General features: G+C 39.9%; 2 protein-coding genes across 6 annotated transcripts in view; one reads left to right on the top strand and one right to left on the bottom strand.

Annotated features, from left to right (window-relative positions):
- The window catches only part of TRIM37 (tripartite motif containing 37), a 139133-nt gene that overhangs the window by 114802 nt on the left and 4945 nt on the right, over positions 1-19386 (top strand). For 3 of the 5 annotated variants that reach the window (XM_081218678.1, XM_081218677.1, XM_081218679.1), the window contains exon 25: positions 10843-12678. The exons of 1 other annotated variant lie outside the window; for it this stretch is intronic. In XM_081218678.1, the coding sequence (XP_081074804.1) occupies positions 10843-10906 (64 nt within the window). In that variant the 3' untranslated portion in view covers positions 10907-12678. Of the gene's footprint in view, positions 1-6799; positions 6840-10842; positions 12679-19386 lie in introns of those variants that run through there. One more of the 5 variants, XM_081218681.1, reaches the window with a different exon arrangement.
- The window catches only part of PPM1E (protein phosphatase, Mg2+/Mn2+ dependent 1E), a 175971-nt gene continuing 169366 nt past the window's right edge, over positions 12782-19386 (bottom strand). Inside the window, exon 7 of the mRNA XM_081218686.1 lies at positions 12782-16650. Coding sequence (XP_081074812.1) covers positions 15593-16650 — 1058 coding nt within the window. The 3' untranslated portion in view covers positions 12782-15592. The remainder of the gene's footprint in view (positions 16651-19386) is intronic.

Below are 19386 nucleotides of genomic sequence, written 5' to 3'. Positions count from 1 at the left end.
ATTTTATTTTTAGTTTTTTAAGGAACCTCTATACTGTTCTCCATAGTGGCTGTATCAATTTACATTCCCACCAACAGTGCAAGAGGGTTCCCTTTTCTCCACACCCTCTCCAGCATTTGTTGTTTGTAGATTTTCTGTTGATGCCCATTCTAACTGGTATGAGGTGATACCTCATTGAAGTTCTGATTTGCATTTCTCTAATAATTAGTGATGTTGAGCAGCTTTTCATGTGCTTCTTGGCCATCTGTATGTCTTCTTTGGAGAAATGTCTATTTAGGTCTTCTGCCCATTTTTGGATTGGGTTGTTTGTTTTTTTAATATTGAGCTGCATGAGCTGTTTATATATTTTGGAGATTAATCCTTTGTCCGTTGATTCGTTTGCAAATATTTTCTCCCATTCTGAGGGTTGTCTTTTCGTCTTGTTTATGGTTTCCTTTGCTGTGCAAAAGCTTTGAAGTTTCATTAGGTCCCATTTCTTTATTTTTGTTTTTATTTCCATTACTCTAGGAGGTGGATCAAAAAAGACCTTGCTGTGATTTATGTCAAAGAGTGTTCTTCCTATGTTTTCCTCTAAGAGTTCTATAGTGTCCGGTCTTACATTTAGGTCTCTAATCCATTTTGAGTTTATTTTTGTATATGGTGTTAGGGAGTGTTCTAATACATGTAGCCTGTCCAGTTTTCTCAGCACCACTTATTGAAGAGACTGTCTTTTCTCCATTGTATATCCTTGCCTCCTTTGTCATAGTTTAGTTGACCATAGGTGCATGGGTTTATCTCTGGGCTTTCTATCTTGTTCCATTGATCTGTGTTTATGTTTTTATGCCAGTACCATATTGTCTTGATTACTGTAGCTTGGTAGTATAGTCTGAAGTCAGGGAGTCTGATTCCTCCAGCTCCGTTTTTTTCCCTCAAGACTGCTTTGGCTATTCGGAGTCTTTTGTGTCTGCATACAAATTTTAAGATTTTTTGTTCTAGCTCTGTAAAAGATGCCATTGGTAATTTGATAGGGATTGCATTGAATCTGTAGATTGCTTTGGGTAGTATAGTCATTTTCACAATATTGATTCTTCCAATCCAAGAACATGGTATCTCTCTCCATCTGTTGGTATCATCCTTGATTTCTTTCATCAGTGTTTTATAGTTTTCTGCATACAGGTCTTTTATCTCCCTAGGTAGGTTTATTCCTAGGTATTTTATTCTTATTGTTGCAGTGGTAAATGGGAGTGTCTCCTTAATTTTTCTTTCAGATTTTTCCTCATTAGTGTATAGGAATGCAAGAGATTTCTGTGCATTAATTTTGTATCCTGCAAATTTACCAAATTCATTGTAGCTTTCTGGTGGCATCTTTAGGATTCTCTCCATATAGTATCATGTCATCTGCAAATAGTGACAATTTTACTTCTTCTTTTCCAATTTGTATTCCTTTTATTTCTTTTTCTTCTCTGATTGCCATGGCTAGGACTTCCAAAACTTTGTTGAATAATAGTGGTGAGAGTGGACCTCCTTGTCTTGTTCCTGATCTTAGAGGAAATGCTTTCAGTTTTTCACCATTGAGAATGATGTTTGCTGTGGGTTTGTCAAATATGGCCTTTATTATGTTGAGGTAGGTTCCCTCTATGCCCATTTTCTGGAGAGTTTTTAATCATAAATGGGTGTTGAATTTTGTCAAAAGCTTTTTCTGCATCTATTGAGATGATCATATGGTTTTTATTCTTCAGTTTGTTAATATGGTGTATCACATTGATTGATTTACATATATTGAAGAATCCTCGCATCCCTGGGATAAATCCCACTTGATCATGGTGTATGATCCTTTTAATGTGTTGTTGGATTCTGTTTGCTAGTATTTTGCGTCTATATTCATCAGTGATATTGGTCTGTAGTTTTCTTTTTTTGTAGTATCTTTGGTTTTGGTATCAAGGTGATGGTGGCCTCATAGAATGAGTTTGGGAGTGTTCTTTCCTCTGCAGTTTTTTGGAAGAGTTTGAGAAGGATGGGTGTTAGCTATTCTCTAAATGTTCGATAGAATTCACCAGTGAAGCCATCTGGTCCTAGATTTTTTTTGTTGGAAGATTTTTAATTACAGTTTCAATTTCATTACTTGTGATTGGTTTGTTCATATTTTCTATTTCTTCCAGGTTCAGACTCAGAAGGTTGTGCATTCCTAAGAATTTCTCCATTTCTTCCAGGTTGTCCATTTTATTGGCATAGAGTTGCTTGTAGTCGTCTCTTAGGATGCTTTGTATTTCTGCGGTGTCTGTTGTAACGTCTCCTTTTTCATTTCTAATTTTATTGATTTGAGTCCTCTCCCTCTTTTTCTTGATGAGTCTGGCTAATGGTTTATCAATTTTGTTTATCTTCTCAAAGAACCAGCTTTTAGTTTTATTGATCTTTGCTATTGTTTTCTTTGTTTGTATTTCATTTATTAATGCTCTGATCTTTATGATTTCTTTCCTTCTGCTAACTTTGGGTTTGTTCTTCTTTCTCTAGTTCCTTTAGGTGTAAGGTTAGATTGTTTATTTGAGATTTTTCTTGTTCTTGAGGTAGGCTTGTATAGGTATAAACTTCCCTCTTAGAACTGCTTTTGCTGCATCCCATAGGTTTTGGATCGTCATATTTTCATTGTCATTTGTCTCTAGGTATTTTTGATTTCTTCTTTGATTTCTTCAGTGATCTCTTGGTTACTTAGTAACATATTGTTTAGCCTCCGTGTGTTTGTGTTTTTTACGTTTTTTTCCCTGTAATTGATTTCTAATCTCATAGCGTTGTGATCAGAAAAGATGCTTGATATGATTTCAATTTTCTTAAATTTACTGAGGCTTGGTTTGTGACCCAAGATGTGATCTATCCTGGAGAATGTTCCATGCACACTTGAGAAGAAAGTGTAATCTGCAGTTTTGGGATGGAATGTGCTATAAATATCAATTAACTCTGTCTGGTCTATTTTGTCATTTAACACTTGTCTTTCCTTATTAATTTTCTGCTTGAATGATCTGTCCATTGTTGAAGTGAGGTGTTAAAGTCCCCCACTATTCTTGTGTTACTGTCGATTTCCTCTTTTATAGCTGTTAACAGTTGCCTTATGTATTGAGGTGCTCCTATGTTGGGTGCATATATATTTATAATTGTTATATCATCTTCTTGGATTGATCCCTTGATCATTATGTGGTGTCCTTCCTTGTCTCTTCTAACATTCTTTATTTAAAGTCTATTTTATCTGATATGAGTATTGCTACTCCAGCTTTCTTTTGATTTCCATTTGCATGGAATATCTTTTTCCATCCCCTCACTTGCAGTCTGTATGTGTCCCTAGGTCTGAAGTGGGTCTCTTGTAGACAGCACATATATAGGTCTTATTTTTGTATCCATTCAGCAAGCCTGTGTCTTTTGGTTGGAGCATTTAATCCATTCACATTTAAGGTAATAATCGATATGTATGTTCATATTACCATTTTCTTAGTTGTTTTGGGTTTGTTTTTGTAGGTCCTTTTCTTCTCTTGTGTTTCCCACTTAGAGAAGTTCCTTTAGCATTTGTTGTAGAGCTGGTTTAGTGGTGCTGAATTCTCTTAGCGTTTGCTTGTCTGTAAAGCTTTTGATTTCTCCATCGAATCTGAATGAGATTCTTGCTGGGTAGAGTAATCTTGGTTGTAGGTTCTTCCCTTTCATCACTTTAAGCATATCATGCCACTCCCTTCTGGCTTGTAGAGTTTCTGCTGAGAAATCAGCTATTAGCCTTATGGGAGTTCCCTTGTATGTTATTTGTCATTTTTCCTTGCTTTCATTAATTTTTCTTTGTCTTTAATTTTTGCCAGTTTGATTACTATGTGTCTTGGTGTGTTTCTCCTTGGGTTTATCCTGTATGGGACTCTCTGCACTTCCTGGACTTGGGTGGCTATTTCCTTTCCCATGTTAGGGAAGTTTTTGACTATTATCTCATCAAATATTTTCTTGGGTCCTTTCTCTCTCTCTCTCCTTCTGGGACCCCTATAATGCGAGTGTTTTTGTGTTTAATGTTGTCCCAGAGGTCTCTTAGGCTGTCTTCATTTCTTTTCATTCTTGTTTCTTTATTCTGTTCCGTGGCAGTGAATTCTACCATTCTGTCTTCCAGGTCACTTATCCGTTCTTCTGCCTCAGTTATTCTGCTATTGATTCCTTCTAGTGTAGTTTTCATTTCGGTTATTGTATTGTTCATCTCTGTTTGTTTTTTCTTTAATTCTTCTAGATCTTTGTTAAACATTTCTTGCATCTTCTCAGTCTTTGCCTCCATTCTTTTTCTGAGGTCCTGGATCATCTTCACTATCATTATTCTGAATTCTTTTTCTGGAAGGTTGCCTATCTCCACTTCATTTAGTTGTTTTTCTGGGGTTTTATCATGTTCCTTTATCTGGTACGTAGTCCTCTACCTTTTTATCTTGTCTTTCTGTCAATGTGGTTTTTGTTCCACGGGCTGCAGGATTGTAGTTCTTCTTGCTTCTGCTGTCTGCCCTCTGGTGGATGAGGCTATCTAAGGTTTGTGCAAGTTTCCTGATGGGAGGGACTGGTGGTGGGTAGGGCTGGCTGTTGCTCTGGTGGGCAGAGCTCAGTGAAACTTTAATCCGCTTGTCTGCTGATGGGTGGGGCTGGGTCCCCTCCCTGTTGGTTGTTTGACCTTAGGCGACCCAACACTGGAGCCTACCTGGGCTCTTTGGTGGGGCTAATGGCGGACTCCGGGAGGACTCATGCCAAGGAGTACTTCCCAGAACTTCTGCTGCCAGTGTCCTTGTCCCCACAGTGAGCCACAGCCATCCCCCACCTCTGCAGGAGACCCTCCAACACTAGCAGGTATGTCTGGTTCAGTCTCCTCTGGGGTCACTGCTCCTTCCCCTGGGTCCCCATGCGCACACTACTTTGTGTGTGCCCTCCAAGAGTGGAGTCTCTGTTTCCCCCAGTCCTGTCAGAGTCCTGCAATCAAATCCCTCTAGCCTTCAAAGTCTGATTCTCTAGGAATTCCTCCTCCCATCACCAGACCCCCAGGTTCGGAATCCTGACGTGGGGCTCAGAACCTTTACTCCAGTGGGTGGACTTCTGTGGTATAAGTGTTCTCCAGTCTGTGAGTCACCCACGCAGCAGTTACGGGATTTGATTTTATTGTGATTGCGCCCCTCCGACCGTCTCATTGTGGCTTCTCCTTTGTCTTTGGATGTGGGGTATCTTTTTTGGTGAGTTCCAGTGTCTTCCTGTCGATGACTGTTCAACAGTTAGTTGTGATTCTGGTGCTCTTGCAAGAGGGAGTGAGCGCACATCCTTCTACTCCGCCATCTTGAACCATCTCCTACAATAGCATTTTGAGGTGTCCTGTCCTTTATTTGGGGGGAAGTATCCGTTGTGGTTTTTGTTTTTAAATTGTAAATGTTCTTAACCTTTACTCTTATTTTTAATGACCTTGAGGTCTTTTTAGTCAGTGGATTCCCCATAATGGCATAGGGATATTTGAATCATAGTACATTTTGGACCTTGAGTATTTTTTTGGCTTTTCTTATGCTGCCAGGTTATGTATAAAAGCAATTCGTAGTGCTGCCTGTTTTAGATGAATTGAGAATTGGTTGAGACCCTTTTACATTGGTGGAATTTGAGTTCATTGTGTCAGCAAGACTATTTTTGGTTGTTATAGCTATAGGAAATTTTGATGGTATTTCTTTATGGTTGCACAAAAATTTTGTAGGGAAAATTATTTGAAGTTAATTGGTATATTATCTTCTCATATATTTTAGAAACCCAAGCCATTTGTACCGTATTCTGATTTCTGATTCCATATTAAGAATAAAGTCTGTCTCTTGAAAAGCAAAAAAAGTAAGCTTCTAAAGCAATGATTTGTAACTGCCCTCCTGGCATAAAATTCTCTATTTTTATAATTAAAGTTGATAACAGGTTTCATGAAAAAAATAAACTTGTAGGTAGCTAAAGGATGTACTCAAAAGCAGTTCTCCTATGATGAAGAAAATCATGTCCTGTCTGTTTTGTTGGGCTCCAGCTCACCTGAAGTATTGTTGTTTGTGAATTTAAAAATAGTAAGAAATATGCAGGATATACAAATTCACACAGTCCATTGAGGAAAACCTCTGGGGTTCAATTAACAAGTATCTGTCTGGCATTCCCTCTAGGGGTAGACATCCACCTTGTTGTGTGAATCAGAACTTTATTACTTTTTACTGCTGAATAGTATTTCACTGTGTGCATGTATACGATTTATTCATTTACCCATTGAAGGACATGTAGGTTATTTCTAGTTTAGGGTGATTATGAACCTTTAAATATTTGTGTGTAGATTTTTGTAGGAACATAAGTTGTCATTCCCTAGGGTAATGTTTGCCTTGGAGTGGGATTGCTGGGTATGTAATAAAGAATTTGCCCTTTGTCCCTGGTTCCTGGGACTTAGGCTCTTAAGTCCTTGGAATTTCCTGAGGTATAGGAGTGTCTTTGTTACTTACGGTGGATCCTGATAGCTTAGTTAATGAGATGACTCAGGATAAGGACTGGCCATGCCAGAAAGACTAACCATGTGATTAGAGGATTGGGCCACCGAGTCACATATTATCACGTTATCAGCCTGAATAGTTTAGACTCATTGCTAGTGAGTCAGTCATGCTTATGTAATGAAGCCCCAGTAAAAACTCTGGACATTGAAGCTCAGCTGAGCTCCCCTGGTTGGCAGTACTCTGTCATAAGTTGATGCTTTGGGAGGGAAACATGCCCTGATCACAAGGCAGCTTCACACTGGAACCCTCCTCTACCTCACCCTATGTGTCTCTCCTTTTGCCAGGGTCTGATTGGTATCCTTTTGCTGTAATAAAACTGGAACTGTAAGTATTTTCCCGAGTTTTGTGAGTTGTTCTAGTGAATAATCATACCTCGGGGAGGGTTGGTGGGGGACCCCAAACTTGCAGCTGGTATCTGAAGTGAGTGCAGCCTTGTGGAGGACTCGGCCTTTGGCCTCTGTGAGGTTTAGCCTCAACTCCAGGTAGTTGGTGTCCGAACTCATTGCACTGAGTCACGTGGTAGCTACGTGCTTAACTTTATGAGAAACTGCCGAACGTCCAGAAGGCACTGCCATTGCATTCCCACCAGCAACACATGAGGGTTTCCAATTATGCGTACGTTAGACTGATACTGTTCCATAGCTCTTATATGTTCTGTTCTGGATTTATTTTGCTTTTCTTATTCATTCATTCTTTTTCTTGTGTTCCAGTTAAGGTAATTTTAATTTTTATTGACTTATCTTTAAATTTACTGATTCTCTTCTCAGCATTGGTAGATCAACTGATCAGCCCATCAAAGGCATTCATCATCTTTGTTACAGTATTTTTCATTTCTGGTATTTTTATTATAGTTTCTATTTCTTTGCTGAAATCACCCATATGATCCTGCATGTTGCCCACCATTTCCACAACATATTATTAACCATAGTTATTTTAAATTCTGTCAGCTCCAAAATCCTTGTCATATCAGATTCTGGTTCTGATGGTTACTTCACTCTGTGTTTGGTTTTTTTGTTTTTGTTTGTTTATTTTTTTGGAGTTCATTAGAGTATAGTTGATTTACAATGTTATGTTAGTTCCAGGTATACAGCAAAGTGAATCAGTTATACATATACATATATTAACTCTTTTTAAGATTCTTTTCCCATATAGGTCATTACAGAGTATTGAGTGGAGTTCCCTGTGCTATACAGTAGGTCCTTCATTAGTCACCTATTTTATGTATTGTAGTGTGTATATGTCAACCCCAATCTCCTAATTTATCCCTCCCCACCCCCTTCCCCACTGGTAACTAATTAAGGACCTACTGTGTAGGTATTTACAAACATAAATTTGTTGTTTACATCTGCAACTCTATTTCTGTTTTGTAAGTAAGTTCATTTGTACCTTTTTTTAGATTCCACATATAAGTGATATCATATGATGTTTGTCTTTCTCTGACTTACTTCACTCAGTATGACAATCTCTAGGTCCATTCATGTTGCTACAAATGGCATTATTTTGTTCTTTTTTATGGCTAAATAACATTCCATTGTATATATGTACCACATCTTCTTTATCCACTCCTCTGTTGATGGACATCGATTGCTTCCATGTTTTGGCTATTGTAAATGGTGCTGCCGTGAACATTGGGGTGTATGTATCTTTTTGAATTATGGTTTTCTCCAGATATATGCCCAGGAATGGGATTGCTGGATCATATGGTAGCTCTATTTTTAGGTTTAAGAAACCTCCATACTGTTCTCCATAGTGGTTGTACCAGTTTACATTCCCACCAAGCTCAAATTTAATTGGCTCAAGTTACCAAGGTCCCCAAGGAGGGCCTGGGAGGGGAGGCCACCTGGAGAGAACCTGGGAGAGGCAGGTTCCCTGCCAGTACCCACCACCCTGGTTAATTCACTCTTAAGAATACATTTTTTCTTGTTTTCAGATGCATCTGTGTGTTTTGTTGAAAGCAGCACATTTTGTGTAGGACAGTAGATTGATGAATGGTTTTTCTGCCTAAAAATGGGCAGGCCTTTCCTGCTGCTTAGATCTTTACTGCAGAATTGGAATTAATCTAGTTAGAAGTTGTGTTTGGTTTGAGGTTCATGGTTGCTGTGATTAACCTTAGTGGCTTCAAGTTCCTATAGCAATACATTGCCTTCCTGATTGGGGATGGATTACCAGAGCAGTGTCTCTTCTGACCTTGAGTTTAGGGCTTTCCTTTGTACTGTGCCTCAGAGAGTTGTTAAGTCTCTGCATGCTGTTGTTGCTTTCCTGTCCTTCTCCCAGAAGTGTTCTGTTATTTGAAGCTTGACTGGAGGCAGGGGAGGGACTGACATTTCGGATTAAGGGGAAGCTTTAGGCACTGTGTTTCAGTTTACTGTGTCTGGATTCACTTGCCCCTCCACAGCTGGTTGTAGGCCCGGTGATATTCCTGCCTCCCCAAGAGTAGGGTTTTTCTCCCGTTCCCTTTCATCAGCTGCAGTGACTTTTCATAGGCACCCTAAGGGTGGCAGCATTTGTGGCCCTTTTCCCCCATAGAACAACATTTATGTAGGAGAGATGGGAGAAAGGATCTGATCGTTTCTTGACTCTCCCACATCCCACTGCTGGGTCTGCACCACAGTTGACCCTCAGGGCTCTTTCCAATCTTTTCTTTGAGCACCTGGTAGAGCTTGCAAAAGAGTGCAAACCCCACTAATTTCTGCAGCTCCCAGGACTTCCCACTGTCCTGCCAGCACCAGTTCATTACTAACTCATGCTGAACAGTTTTTTCCAGTGTCTGCTTATAGCTACCCTATGTAAACTAGTGCCGATGGCTCGTCTTTCCAGGCAGGTGCTTGCCCCTCTTTAGATTTGGGCCAGTTGCAACCTCAGCTCTCTGATGATGGGTTTGGAAAAAGTCATAATTTGAAGTTAATCTGGACTTTTTTTTTTTTTTTTTGTAAGGGTGGATCAGGAGAAAAGTGCTCTCATCCTGAGCAGCTGAGTTTAGCATCCCTCTTATGCTGAGCCTAAGACCCCCAGTCATGAAACCTCCAGATGAGATGTGCCCCTGCTTCACGGTGCAGGCAGGGGCCCTCACACACAGGTTCTGATTTTTCTTATCCTGCTTTAGGACTAGGGAAAAAATAATGTGAAATATGTCAGGAATTATATGTATTTGGAGAAACCATCTTCAAATGAGTAACTGGAATTTAACCAAAGGTGAAAAAGTTGACATAAATTATATGGACTGCTCTGTTTCTAAAAACCTTTTTCTCCACTTGGCACATTTATGTGTTTTTTCCTATTACAGAGAGTCTTCTCTTCCATTCCTGCAGCGCCTCCGCCCAGCCAGAGCCCTTGCCTGAGTCCTGCAGGGCAGTTAAGTCTGTCTCCTTATGTGCATTTAGGAAAGCCTACTCCATAGGCCTCCCTGCCATTCAGTTTCATTTGATCCCATAGCAACTCTTATTTGGCTTAATTGCCCACCCTGAATGCCCTATAGCTCCAGGATCTCCCAGTGTTAACAACTGGCAGGGACAACTTTTTCATCTTTGGTGGAAACAGTTTTGGGTCTCAGAGAGGAATTAGATTTGTTTGAAATATAAATTAAAAAGGATCTTCCATGAGATTATTCCTTGGCCAAGCAGAAGTAGGTTTTCCTAAAGTGCAATAGAAGAGTGTTCTTTACTAATTGCTGTTAAAATGACAGAGGACAAACTTGTAATGGAAAAAGGAAACGAACAATTAAACACCTTCTTTCAGGCAATCATACTCGATAATTTGGTAATTTAGATAAATTTCTATTAAATTCAAATGAGTTCAGTATACTTAGTGGTTTGCTTAATATCTTGCTGTGTTGCTACTGCTTCAGAAAGAGATGTTCCTTTTGAACTAAGATACTAATAGGGGATTTTTTTCAAGTATAAGTAATACTTATCAAAATATTGCTTTTCTTTCATTCCCTGCTTTAGCAAACTCTTGCAAATACATGATTCTTGCAGACCTTCACTTTGTTTTCTCAATTATTCTTTCTTTGGGTTCTATATAAAGTCATACTAAGTACTTGAATGAATTTAAGTAATTAGGAGTTTAAGGCTGTTACAACTATGAAATTAATTTTCTAGGAATTAATGGTGGGGAGAGGAGGATAAGAATGCAGTGTATTGATGAGGTTTACTTACTTTTCAGGTTCAATGCCATTCCCGTAGCTGGAGATGTCTTGTCTTATCAGCTTTATTTATTTCTGTCCCCCACATTGTCCTTTCTTTCTCTTTTTATCTCCTGTTACTCTCTTAAAGCATTCTTCCTGACAGACTTTCAGCCACAATTCACCTGATTATTTCCTTTCTTCCAGTTTGAAACGAAAAGGGGAAAGACTTAAGGCAGAGGGAAGACCTTGGACTGGACGCAGAGTTTGAAGAACCAAGTAGCTGGAGATGGAGGGGTCAGCGCTTAGCCGCTGGCAGGTCCCGTTCCTCATTCATCTATTCTAGGATAACCCCCTGCCCCCAGCATTAAACCGATGGGGGAAGCATGTATAAGATGAGATATATCTCTTCTGGTTTTTCTGGGGAGAGAATAACAGTTGTAGCAGCACTTAGCAAACTTTCTTTTTAAAATGTTCCCACTTTAAAGTTTAGAAAACTGCCACCTCAGGATTTTATTTTCAGTTCTGAGGGAATCAACCTAAATCCCAGCACTAAATAACCTTCCTTTGAATAAAAAGACAAATGCCTAGTGGTTTTAAGTTGCTGGGTTTTATTAAGATATTGGCAAAATTTCAGTATACTTCTTACCTGAATGAACAGTTTTAATAAAATATGAAGGATCACTCATGATTACAACTGAACTCAAAAGTGAGCTGTAGAGAAGACTTATAAATTGATAAATTTGCCTGGTAAGAAATGATTCATTTCATTTGCTCCACTCCATAGAGAATTCTTTGCAGAGAAATGTCATGAACAAGAGAACAAAGCCCATCTCTCACCAAAGAGCACCTAGAGTAAGAGGTAACACTGACGTGTCTGTACATTATTTCATACATCGAAGTTAATCAGAGTATTTTCCTTTTCCAGAACAACTGCTGTGTCAGTCTGGAGCTCCCTATCTTATTTCATATTTTCTAATTAGTACAATATAAATAGTCTTTAAAACAGAAGATAAAATGCTGCTAGAGGAAGTAACAGTTATTTTTCAACACAGTACCATTTCTGGGAAATAGTCGTATTATAACACTGGAAGTATCTTGTTTTGGAAAAAAAGCATTTAAGCTATTCACGGGTCAGAACAGGGTATTTGTCCTTTACCGTCATGTGATTTGAAAAGGTGAAAAGAAGCATGTTCTTTCTTTTTCTAATTTATGATCCAAAGAATAATTCTCTTAAATTATGGTATGACCAAAACTTTTATGGCACTGCTTCGGTGTGAATGATCACTGAGTGAACAAATTATGTTTAAACAAACATGAAAATAATAATTTAGATCACTTTCTCACAGAGCCTCAGCAAGCCTTTGATGGGGAAGGAAGTACTTGAACCACAGCAGTTTCATCTGTAAACAAACACTTCTTTATGCATCATTTCATCTGCCCGTTGGATGTTGTGCTTCTTACTGGCACAGTGTTCCAACAAAGGAGTAAGGTTGTCATGAAGATGCAGTGTGACACTATACCACCACGTTGACATTGTAGTACCACTATAAATGTGGTCAGAATCAGACTCAGTGTTGACATTGACATTGTTGACATTGTCCTTGGAAAAGGTGTTAACTTTCGAGGATCCTCCTAGTTAAATTAAATGTGACAGTAAGTTTATATTAATTCAAGGACAATGGATGGCACTTTTAGGTAAAGAAAAGATATATACATGTATTCCCACCATCCTTTTCAGTACAGACCTAAGTGGGATTAATAGCCCCAGTGTTTGGTGCTGTAATGCCGCTTAACCTCAGATATCCCTCAAAAGTACACATCCAGAAAGTGAACAAAGGAAACCTTTAAATTAGGGACCGATTCCCTTTGAAACTCACAGTGAATGTACAAGGAGTTTGTATTGACTTCAGTTAGTGACTTGAAGTCTGTTTCCCTAACCAGTACTACACTTTCTTTTTTATATTTATTATTTCCTATTCTAACAAAACTTTAGCAAGCAAACAAGTTGATGCAGATCATGTTAGATTGTAAAAGGGATACTGCCATCTTAAGGACTGAATGTAGAAGTTCCACCATCACTAAATTACACAATGAATAAAAGTACAAAACACATAATTCACAGACTGTACCTCAGCATTAACGGTTTATATTATATACTTTTATATCTGTCTAATATTTTTACAATCACCAGATACACCATCATTAAATACAAGTTACAGAAATGTGTAGACACCATGAGTAAGAGGGGGGACTTATTGCTTACGTCAGCAAGCAGCAGATGAGGGCACAGGATGTGAACTGAAGGGAACTACTTTCTATCACCAGTGGCATTAAGTATAACACTGCGTTTCACAAAGCACTGCTTTTTATCTAGTTTATAGAACCAAGAGCAGTATATATCAGACCAATAACCACTACTTTAATATGTATTATAGAATTTTAAAGGACTTACCTTACAAGCGGTACCTAACTATTCTATAAATATGCATGTCGTGAACAAATGAATAGTAGTTGCTATTTTTTACAATATTGGCTTATAACGTGACCACACTAGAACTACTTTGCTTTATTTTCTAGAGGGCTACTGGTATCAGAAATGGAGTTAACACTGCTTATGTAGTTACACCTACAAAATTCAGACCCTTAAAGATGTGGTCTCTTAGTCCCAATTTCATCCAACCCTTTTTCCCCACTGAAAAAACCTGTCATTTGTACCTTATTTCCTTTCACCTTCTTTATTCTGATCAAAATCATTAGCAATAGACAACTATAGAAAAATCTTTAAAACAATGTTTAACTTGGCCTAGTGCTTTGGGCCATAATATATACGTGCTATGCTGCCCCTGTTTTCTTGCTTCCTTAGATGAGAATGTGATTTGAAACTGACACTGCACCTGATGGGTTGTTAACAAGATCTAGGCTTCCAAAAATGACGGATGTGAGTGAGGTCCATGTATGGGGGTAAAGCATCAGGATGGTGAAAAGATTCTGGTACTACGGTTGGAGCCATGGGTGCTCCCTCCTTTTCAGCCATGTGTCACAAGACTTGAAATGACTTCAAAATAAGGGAAAACAAATACTGACAATCTCTACTTACATCCAAATTTTTTTTTTTTTTTTTTTCTTTTTGTGGTATGCGGGCCTCTCACTGTTGTGGCCTCTCCCGTTGCGGAGCACAGGCTCCGGACGCGCAGGCCCAGCGGCCACGGCTCACGGGCCCAGCCGCTCCGCGGCATATGGGATCCTCCCAGACCGGGGCACGAACCCGTATCCCCTGCATCGGCAGGCGGACTCTCAACCACTGCGCCACCAGGGAGGCCCTACATCCAAATTTTAAAAAGTAAAATCTGTAGATTATCAATCTGTTGCTAAAGTGAATCTGTTTTTATTTGTTTGACATAGCTACACTGGCACCCCAAAATATGCCACAGTCCTCTGTGTTCTTAAGATCCAGGAATCTTAGTCCTCCATTATGAGTCTGGGGAACATAAAGTAATTAGTGTGTTAGTATTATGTTAAAACAGGATTGCTCAGTGCACGTTTCTCAGCAAGAGCATTTAGCACCTCCCAACAGTATGAGGGAGTGAGCCCTGCAGCAGGCAGCTCCTGTGCATTGGCGTGGTTGCTCCATGCTCGACTGGGGGAGGGTAAAATGTCATGTGGAGACACTCATGATTCTCAAAGAATCAGGCTGCTTCACTGAATGAATCTGATTATTAGTTTATTTGCGGCCTCTAGTTGCAGATATGGTTCTGACTTGAAACTGTGGAAATGACAAAAAGCAGACAATTTCAGAATATCAAATGTAAATAAATATTGAAAAGAGAAACGTGTACTATTTGGTCTGACGCTGCAGGACTCAAATTTACAACTAAAGAGACCTCAGCTGCAGTAATCTGCATTCTCCTTTGCACTTGGCCTCTGGGCTCACTTTAGGCAGTACTTTCAGCCTCTTCCACACCACTTATTTCATTCCCTTGGGGGAAACAATTTTAGAGAAGTTAAAACTAATATTTTTCATTCTCCAACACCACTTTTTATTTGATCGTAGTACATGCCTTTGCTGTCTGAACTTTTATTTTTAAAAAAAGGCAGAAAAAAATAGAAATACTATTTGATTTTCTTTTAAGATGGCAACTTGATTCTAGTATATTTGTACCTGAAATCATCTCCATTAAAGAAGTTTTACTCCTGAGATGAGGGTACAGTGAAAAACACATTAGCATCATAGGTTAAAACCAATAGACAGCAGTCTTCTAAAAAATAATAATAATTCCGTCAAAAGCACCATAACAGGGTATGAAACTCCCAAATAGCTATAGCCCTAGGAAATACTTTTTAATTCAAAAAATTTTCATTGTTGGTCTTCTATGTTACAGGAAAAAATTAATCTGTTTGACTATATACCACCTCACAAGTCTGAGAATGACATTTTTACACTAGTTTTCTACTTTCATTATTACCAGTTAAAACCCATGTGGCTTTTAGCCTTTTACCTACCAAAAAAAGGGGAGGGGCTTTCCCTCAGTCCCCAGTCTTTTGAGGAACATTCCCCAACTAGATCTAATTCTGCATTAAGTTTTCCAGAGATATATTAGGCACATCAGAACAGATTTCACCTGCCGTGAGATTTCAACACTATATCTCCTGACTGAAATAACCAACTCGCAAGCTTCCACTAGTGACGCGAAGGGGTCATGGGGTGGCGGTGGTACGTAGGTACAGAAACACGTCACTGGGACCAGGTGTGTAATTTTGCTAGTGAAACCGCCAGTACTTTTTTTATTAGATGTGAGTTTCCTAGAGATCTATTTACATTTAAGAGTTGAGCCATCCATGGCTCATCATAATGAAGCACACAGTATTTCAGAAATGTCTACCTTGTTTCTACTCTGATAGTGATGTTTTTATTGGGGGAGAGCTAGCTAGCCTACTTTAAAGAGAAAGTTATTTATTATATTTTAAAACTCCAGGGAAAAGCTGGGTATGGAATAGCGTTACTCTTTTTAAGCTTCCCCATGTTTTCACTGTACCCTTTCCAACTGTTTTGTCTCCATGGCAGAGAACTTCTTAACATCCTATTTCTCTTCCCACTTCGAATAAGTGAGGACAGGCTAGTGCCTGTTTTGTGGGAAGGCTCTGGAGCAGAGAGAAAAGAATAAAACTTTGGATTAAACCTGAATCCGTGCCGCCTCTTTGAGTAGTGGTAGTGTAAACGATACAATCTAGAAACTCTCTTTCCCAGGAATTTGAACTGTTCATTTTCCAACCTAGAACAAACAGGAGACAAGCTCTCCATTCTGCATATCTGCTGCCCTGTTGAACCCAAATTAAAAGAAGAGGGAAACTCTCCAGCACCACTCCGTTCAGGCAATGATGATTGAACTGATTTTTTCTCCATTATTAGCTCATTAATAAAATCTGCTTTCTTTGGTGCACCAGGACCAAACATCTCAACTGGTGGCAAAAACTGGGCACTGTGAGGTTTGCTTGCTTCTATTTGTGTGAGATCTAGGTAGCCTGGGTCTTCCAGCACGTTGATTTGGGACCCTGGGCTCAGGCTAGTTCTATCAGTGAATGAATCCACACGCCCATCATAGCCTAGATCGGCCGGTGCTGAGCACTGGTGCTGAGGCCAAGGGCGTTTGCACTCTCCATGATTCTCCTTATCATCCCCACCATCTTCTTGCCCTCCTTGAAAAGAGTTCTCTGTCCAATCTGACTCCTCACTAACATTTACAGCTTTGTTCATGTCCCTCAGGAATACCACAATAACAGTGATGTTATCACTTGACCCAGCATCACGAGCTGATGCCACTAACTTGTGGGCAACCATGCTGCTATCTCCATTATTCTCCTTCAAGTGGTCAGACACAACTTTCACTGCCTCATCAGGGTTCACGGTGTCATAGAAGCCATCACAGGCCAGAATGAGGTAGTCTTCGGTTCCATCCAAAACAGTGGAGGCAGAATCTGCATCCCCACAGATATATGGCTTATGTTCAGCATCTCCTGGGGGAATTAGAAAATAGGTCAGATTTTGGTTTATCTTGCATGTAAACATGTTTATGGCCAGCTCAAATGGCCTAAGCAGAGAAGGGTCCTCTGTTGGGGGAACCGTATCAGCAAAGACACAGAGGTAACTGTTAGGGAGTCATTTGTAGTTGAATAGTGGGTGCTTGGAGTGGCAACAGACTGGAGACCTGGGGCCCAACTAAGCTAGGTTTCTGTCACCAGATTACTGAGATAATTCATCATCTACAGTGCAGTTTGGAACTTTCAGACCCAGAGTACTTCCAGATCCCGTGCTTGTTTATATTCGTTGTTTTCCTTTAGTACTTGGAGAGAGCCTTAGCAAACAGGTCTTTCGCCTGTTGGGTAACCAAATAACATTACTACAAGGGATACTCATTTACTTCTTTACATAAAAAACATGGAGTATTGAGCAATAGTTCCTAGTTTAGGGTATCATAATTCATTGGCAAACAGTAGTTAAAAAAATTTTTTTTTTACAAAATGCTTTATCATTCTTAAAGTGGTAGCATATAGCTTAGTGGTTAACGATGCAAGCCCTGGAGTCAGACTGCCTGCATCCGGATCTTAGCACTTGTTACTTACAAACCCTCTTCAATTACTGTCCATTTTATTGTACTAAAACTGAATTATCTGACTAGGGGAAGATAAAATGAAGTTACATATACTTGAATGATATGGACATATTGTCACTGTTTCTGATATCTGTTATAGGTTCTCTCCTACCCAAGTAAAGTTCTCTCCAATATTTCACATCCCTGTTTAATCCTTAAATAGGCCCAAAAAGCTCAATGGGAACCCTATGGATAACTCTGCTAGAACCACTGTGGGCCACATACCCTATCCAGCAGCTGCATGACGGGACACCCTGAACAACAGATACTTAATATTTAATTACCTGGGTTAGTTTATCTACAAAGTAAGAAACTAGTCTTCTTCACAGATTAAGGTAGCCAGAACCATCTTCCTCAAGTATGGTTTTGATTTCGTCAACTTCACTGCTATACTATGGCACCTCCCAATAGCCTGTTAAAGCTAATCAAAACTTCCTATCGGGCTTCCCTGGTGGCACAGTGGTTGAGAGTCCGCCTGCCTATGCAGGGGACACGGGTTCGTGCCCCGGTCCGGGAAGATCCCGCATGCCGCGGAGCGGCTGGGCCCGTGAGCCATGGCCGCTGAGCCTGCACGTCCGGAGCCTGTGCTCCGCAACGGGAGAGGCCACAACAGTGAAAGGCCCGTGTACCGCAAAAAAACAAACAACAAAAAACTTCCAATCACTGGGGATTCAGTGTCCTCCACCAGTCCACTTTACTAAATTTCCCCATTCCCTACCCCACCTGACTGTATTATTATCATCATTATTTTCTGAATTCCAACTAAAAATAAATGTGATCTGAGTCATACTGTTCCCAAAAATCTTAGTGCTTCAATTAAAAGGCTACTGCAACTGTTAGTTTGGAACAGAACATACAAAGATCTGCACAGAGAAAATGCTGCCAAAATTCTGGCTTTTCACCTGATCTGTTGGATGTCAAATTCATGACATTTTGCCCCCAAATTTGGTGGGAGGACATGATTATCCATTTCGTTGTAGAAATGGCAATATCCTTTTGTCTTAAACCTCCTCTCTCCATATGCTGGATAACATATGCCTCTTGTCAACTTTGGATAAATCTGAAGGGCTCATGGGGAGAAACAGTTGAAAAGCATTTTATTTTTAAAGCGTTAAGTGTTATTTACTTTCTAAGTAGAGTTGAACTCTGCTCAGGAGTCCTTTTTCTTTTTTTTTAATTAATTAATTTATTTATGGCTGTGTTGGGTGTTCATTGCTGTGCCCTGGCTTCTTCTAGTTGCGGCGAGCGGGGGCTACTCTTTGTTGCGGTGTGCGGGCTTCTCATTGCAGTGGCTTCTCTTGTTGTGGAGCACGGGCTCTAGGCGTGTGGGCATCAGTAGTTCTGGAGTGTGGGCTCAGTAGTTGTGGCTCGCGGGCCCTAGAGCACAGGCTTTAGTAGTTGTGGCGCACGGGCTTAGTTGCTCTGCAGCATGTGGGATCTTCCTGGACCAGGGCTCGAACTCGTGTACCCTGCATTGGCAGGCAGATTCTTAACCACTGTGCCACCAGGGAAGTCCCAGGAGTCCTTTTTCTTGTCCTTATTTAGCCCCAATTTTATTCCATGAGCTTTCCAAATCTTTCTCACATTCTTCAACTCTTTCCAATTAAGTTACTGGATTTGGGTAGATGGCCTAATTTCCTACTTCAAAGAAAATTAACTTTATCAGGCCCGAACTCCCTCAATTCCTCCTCCCGACTTAAAAAAAAAATCTTTAGTGATTCACCTATATCCACAACCATTTTCTATTTTCAAAATTCTGTGACTTGACCTCTGCAGCATTTGACCCTGTTGACTACATACTCCTAGAAACCCCCTTCCCCAGCATCTGTGATACCCCATTTCTATGTCTCTGATCCCTTCCTGATTTTCTTCACTGGCTCCTTCACTTAAAATCACCAAAAATCATTGTGTGCTAAGACTGTGCCAGGCAGGGTTCTAAGTGTGGTGTGTGTATTATGCCATTTAATACAGAAACTCTATGAGTTAGGTACTGTTACTATTCCTGCTTTACAAAGGGACAAATAGATACAGAGAAGTGCAGTAAATTTCTCAAGACCAGCAGCTCACAACAGTGAGAGGCCCGCGTACCGCCAAAAAAAAC

This window comes from Mesoplodon bidens (assembly GCF_964165515.1).
Source record: "Mesoplodon bidens genome assembly, chromosome: 19".
Taxonomy (NCBI): Eukaryota; Metazoa; Chordata; class Mammalia; order Artiodactyla; family Ziphiidae; genus Mesoplodon; species Mesoplodon bidens.
The sequence above is the reverse complement of the archived record's forward strand: the minus strand, read 5'-3'. Positions and strand labels throughout refer to the sequence as shown.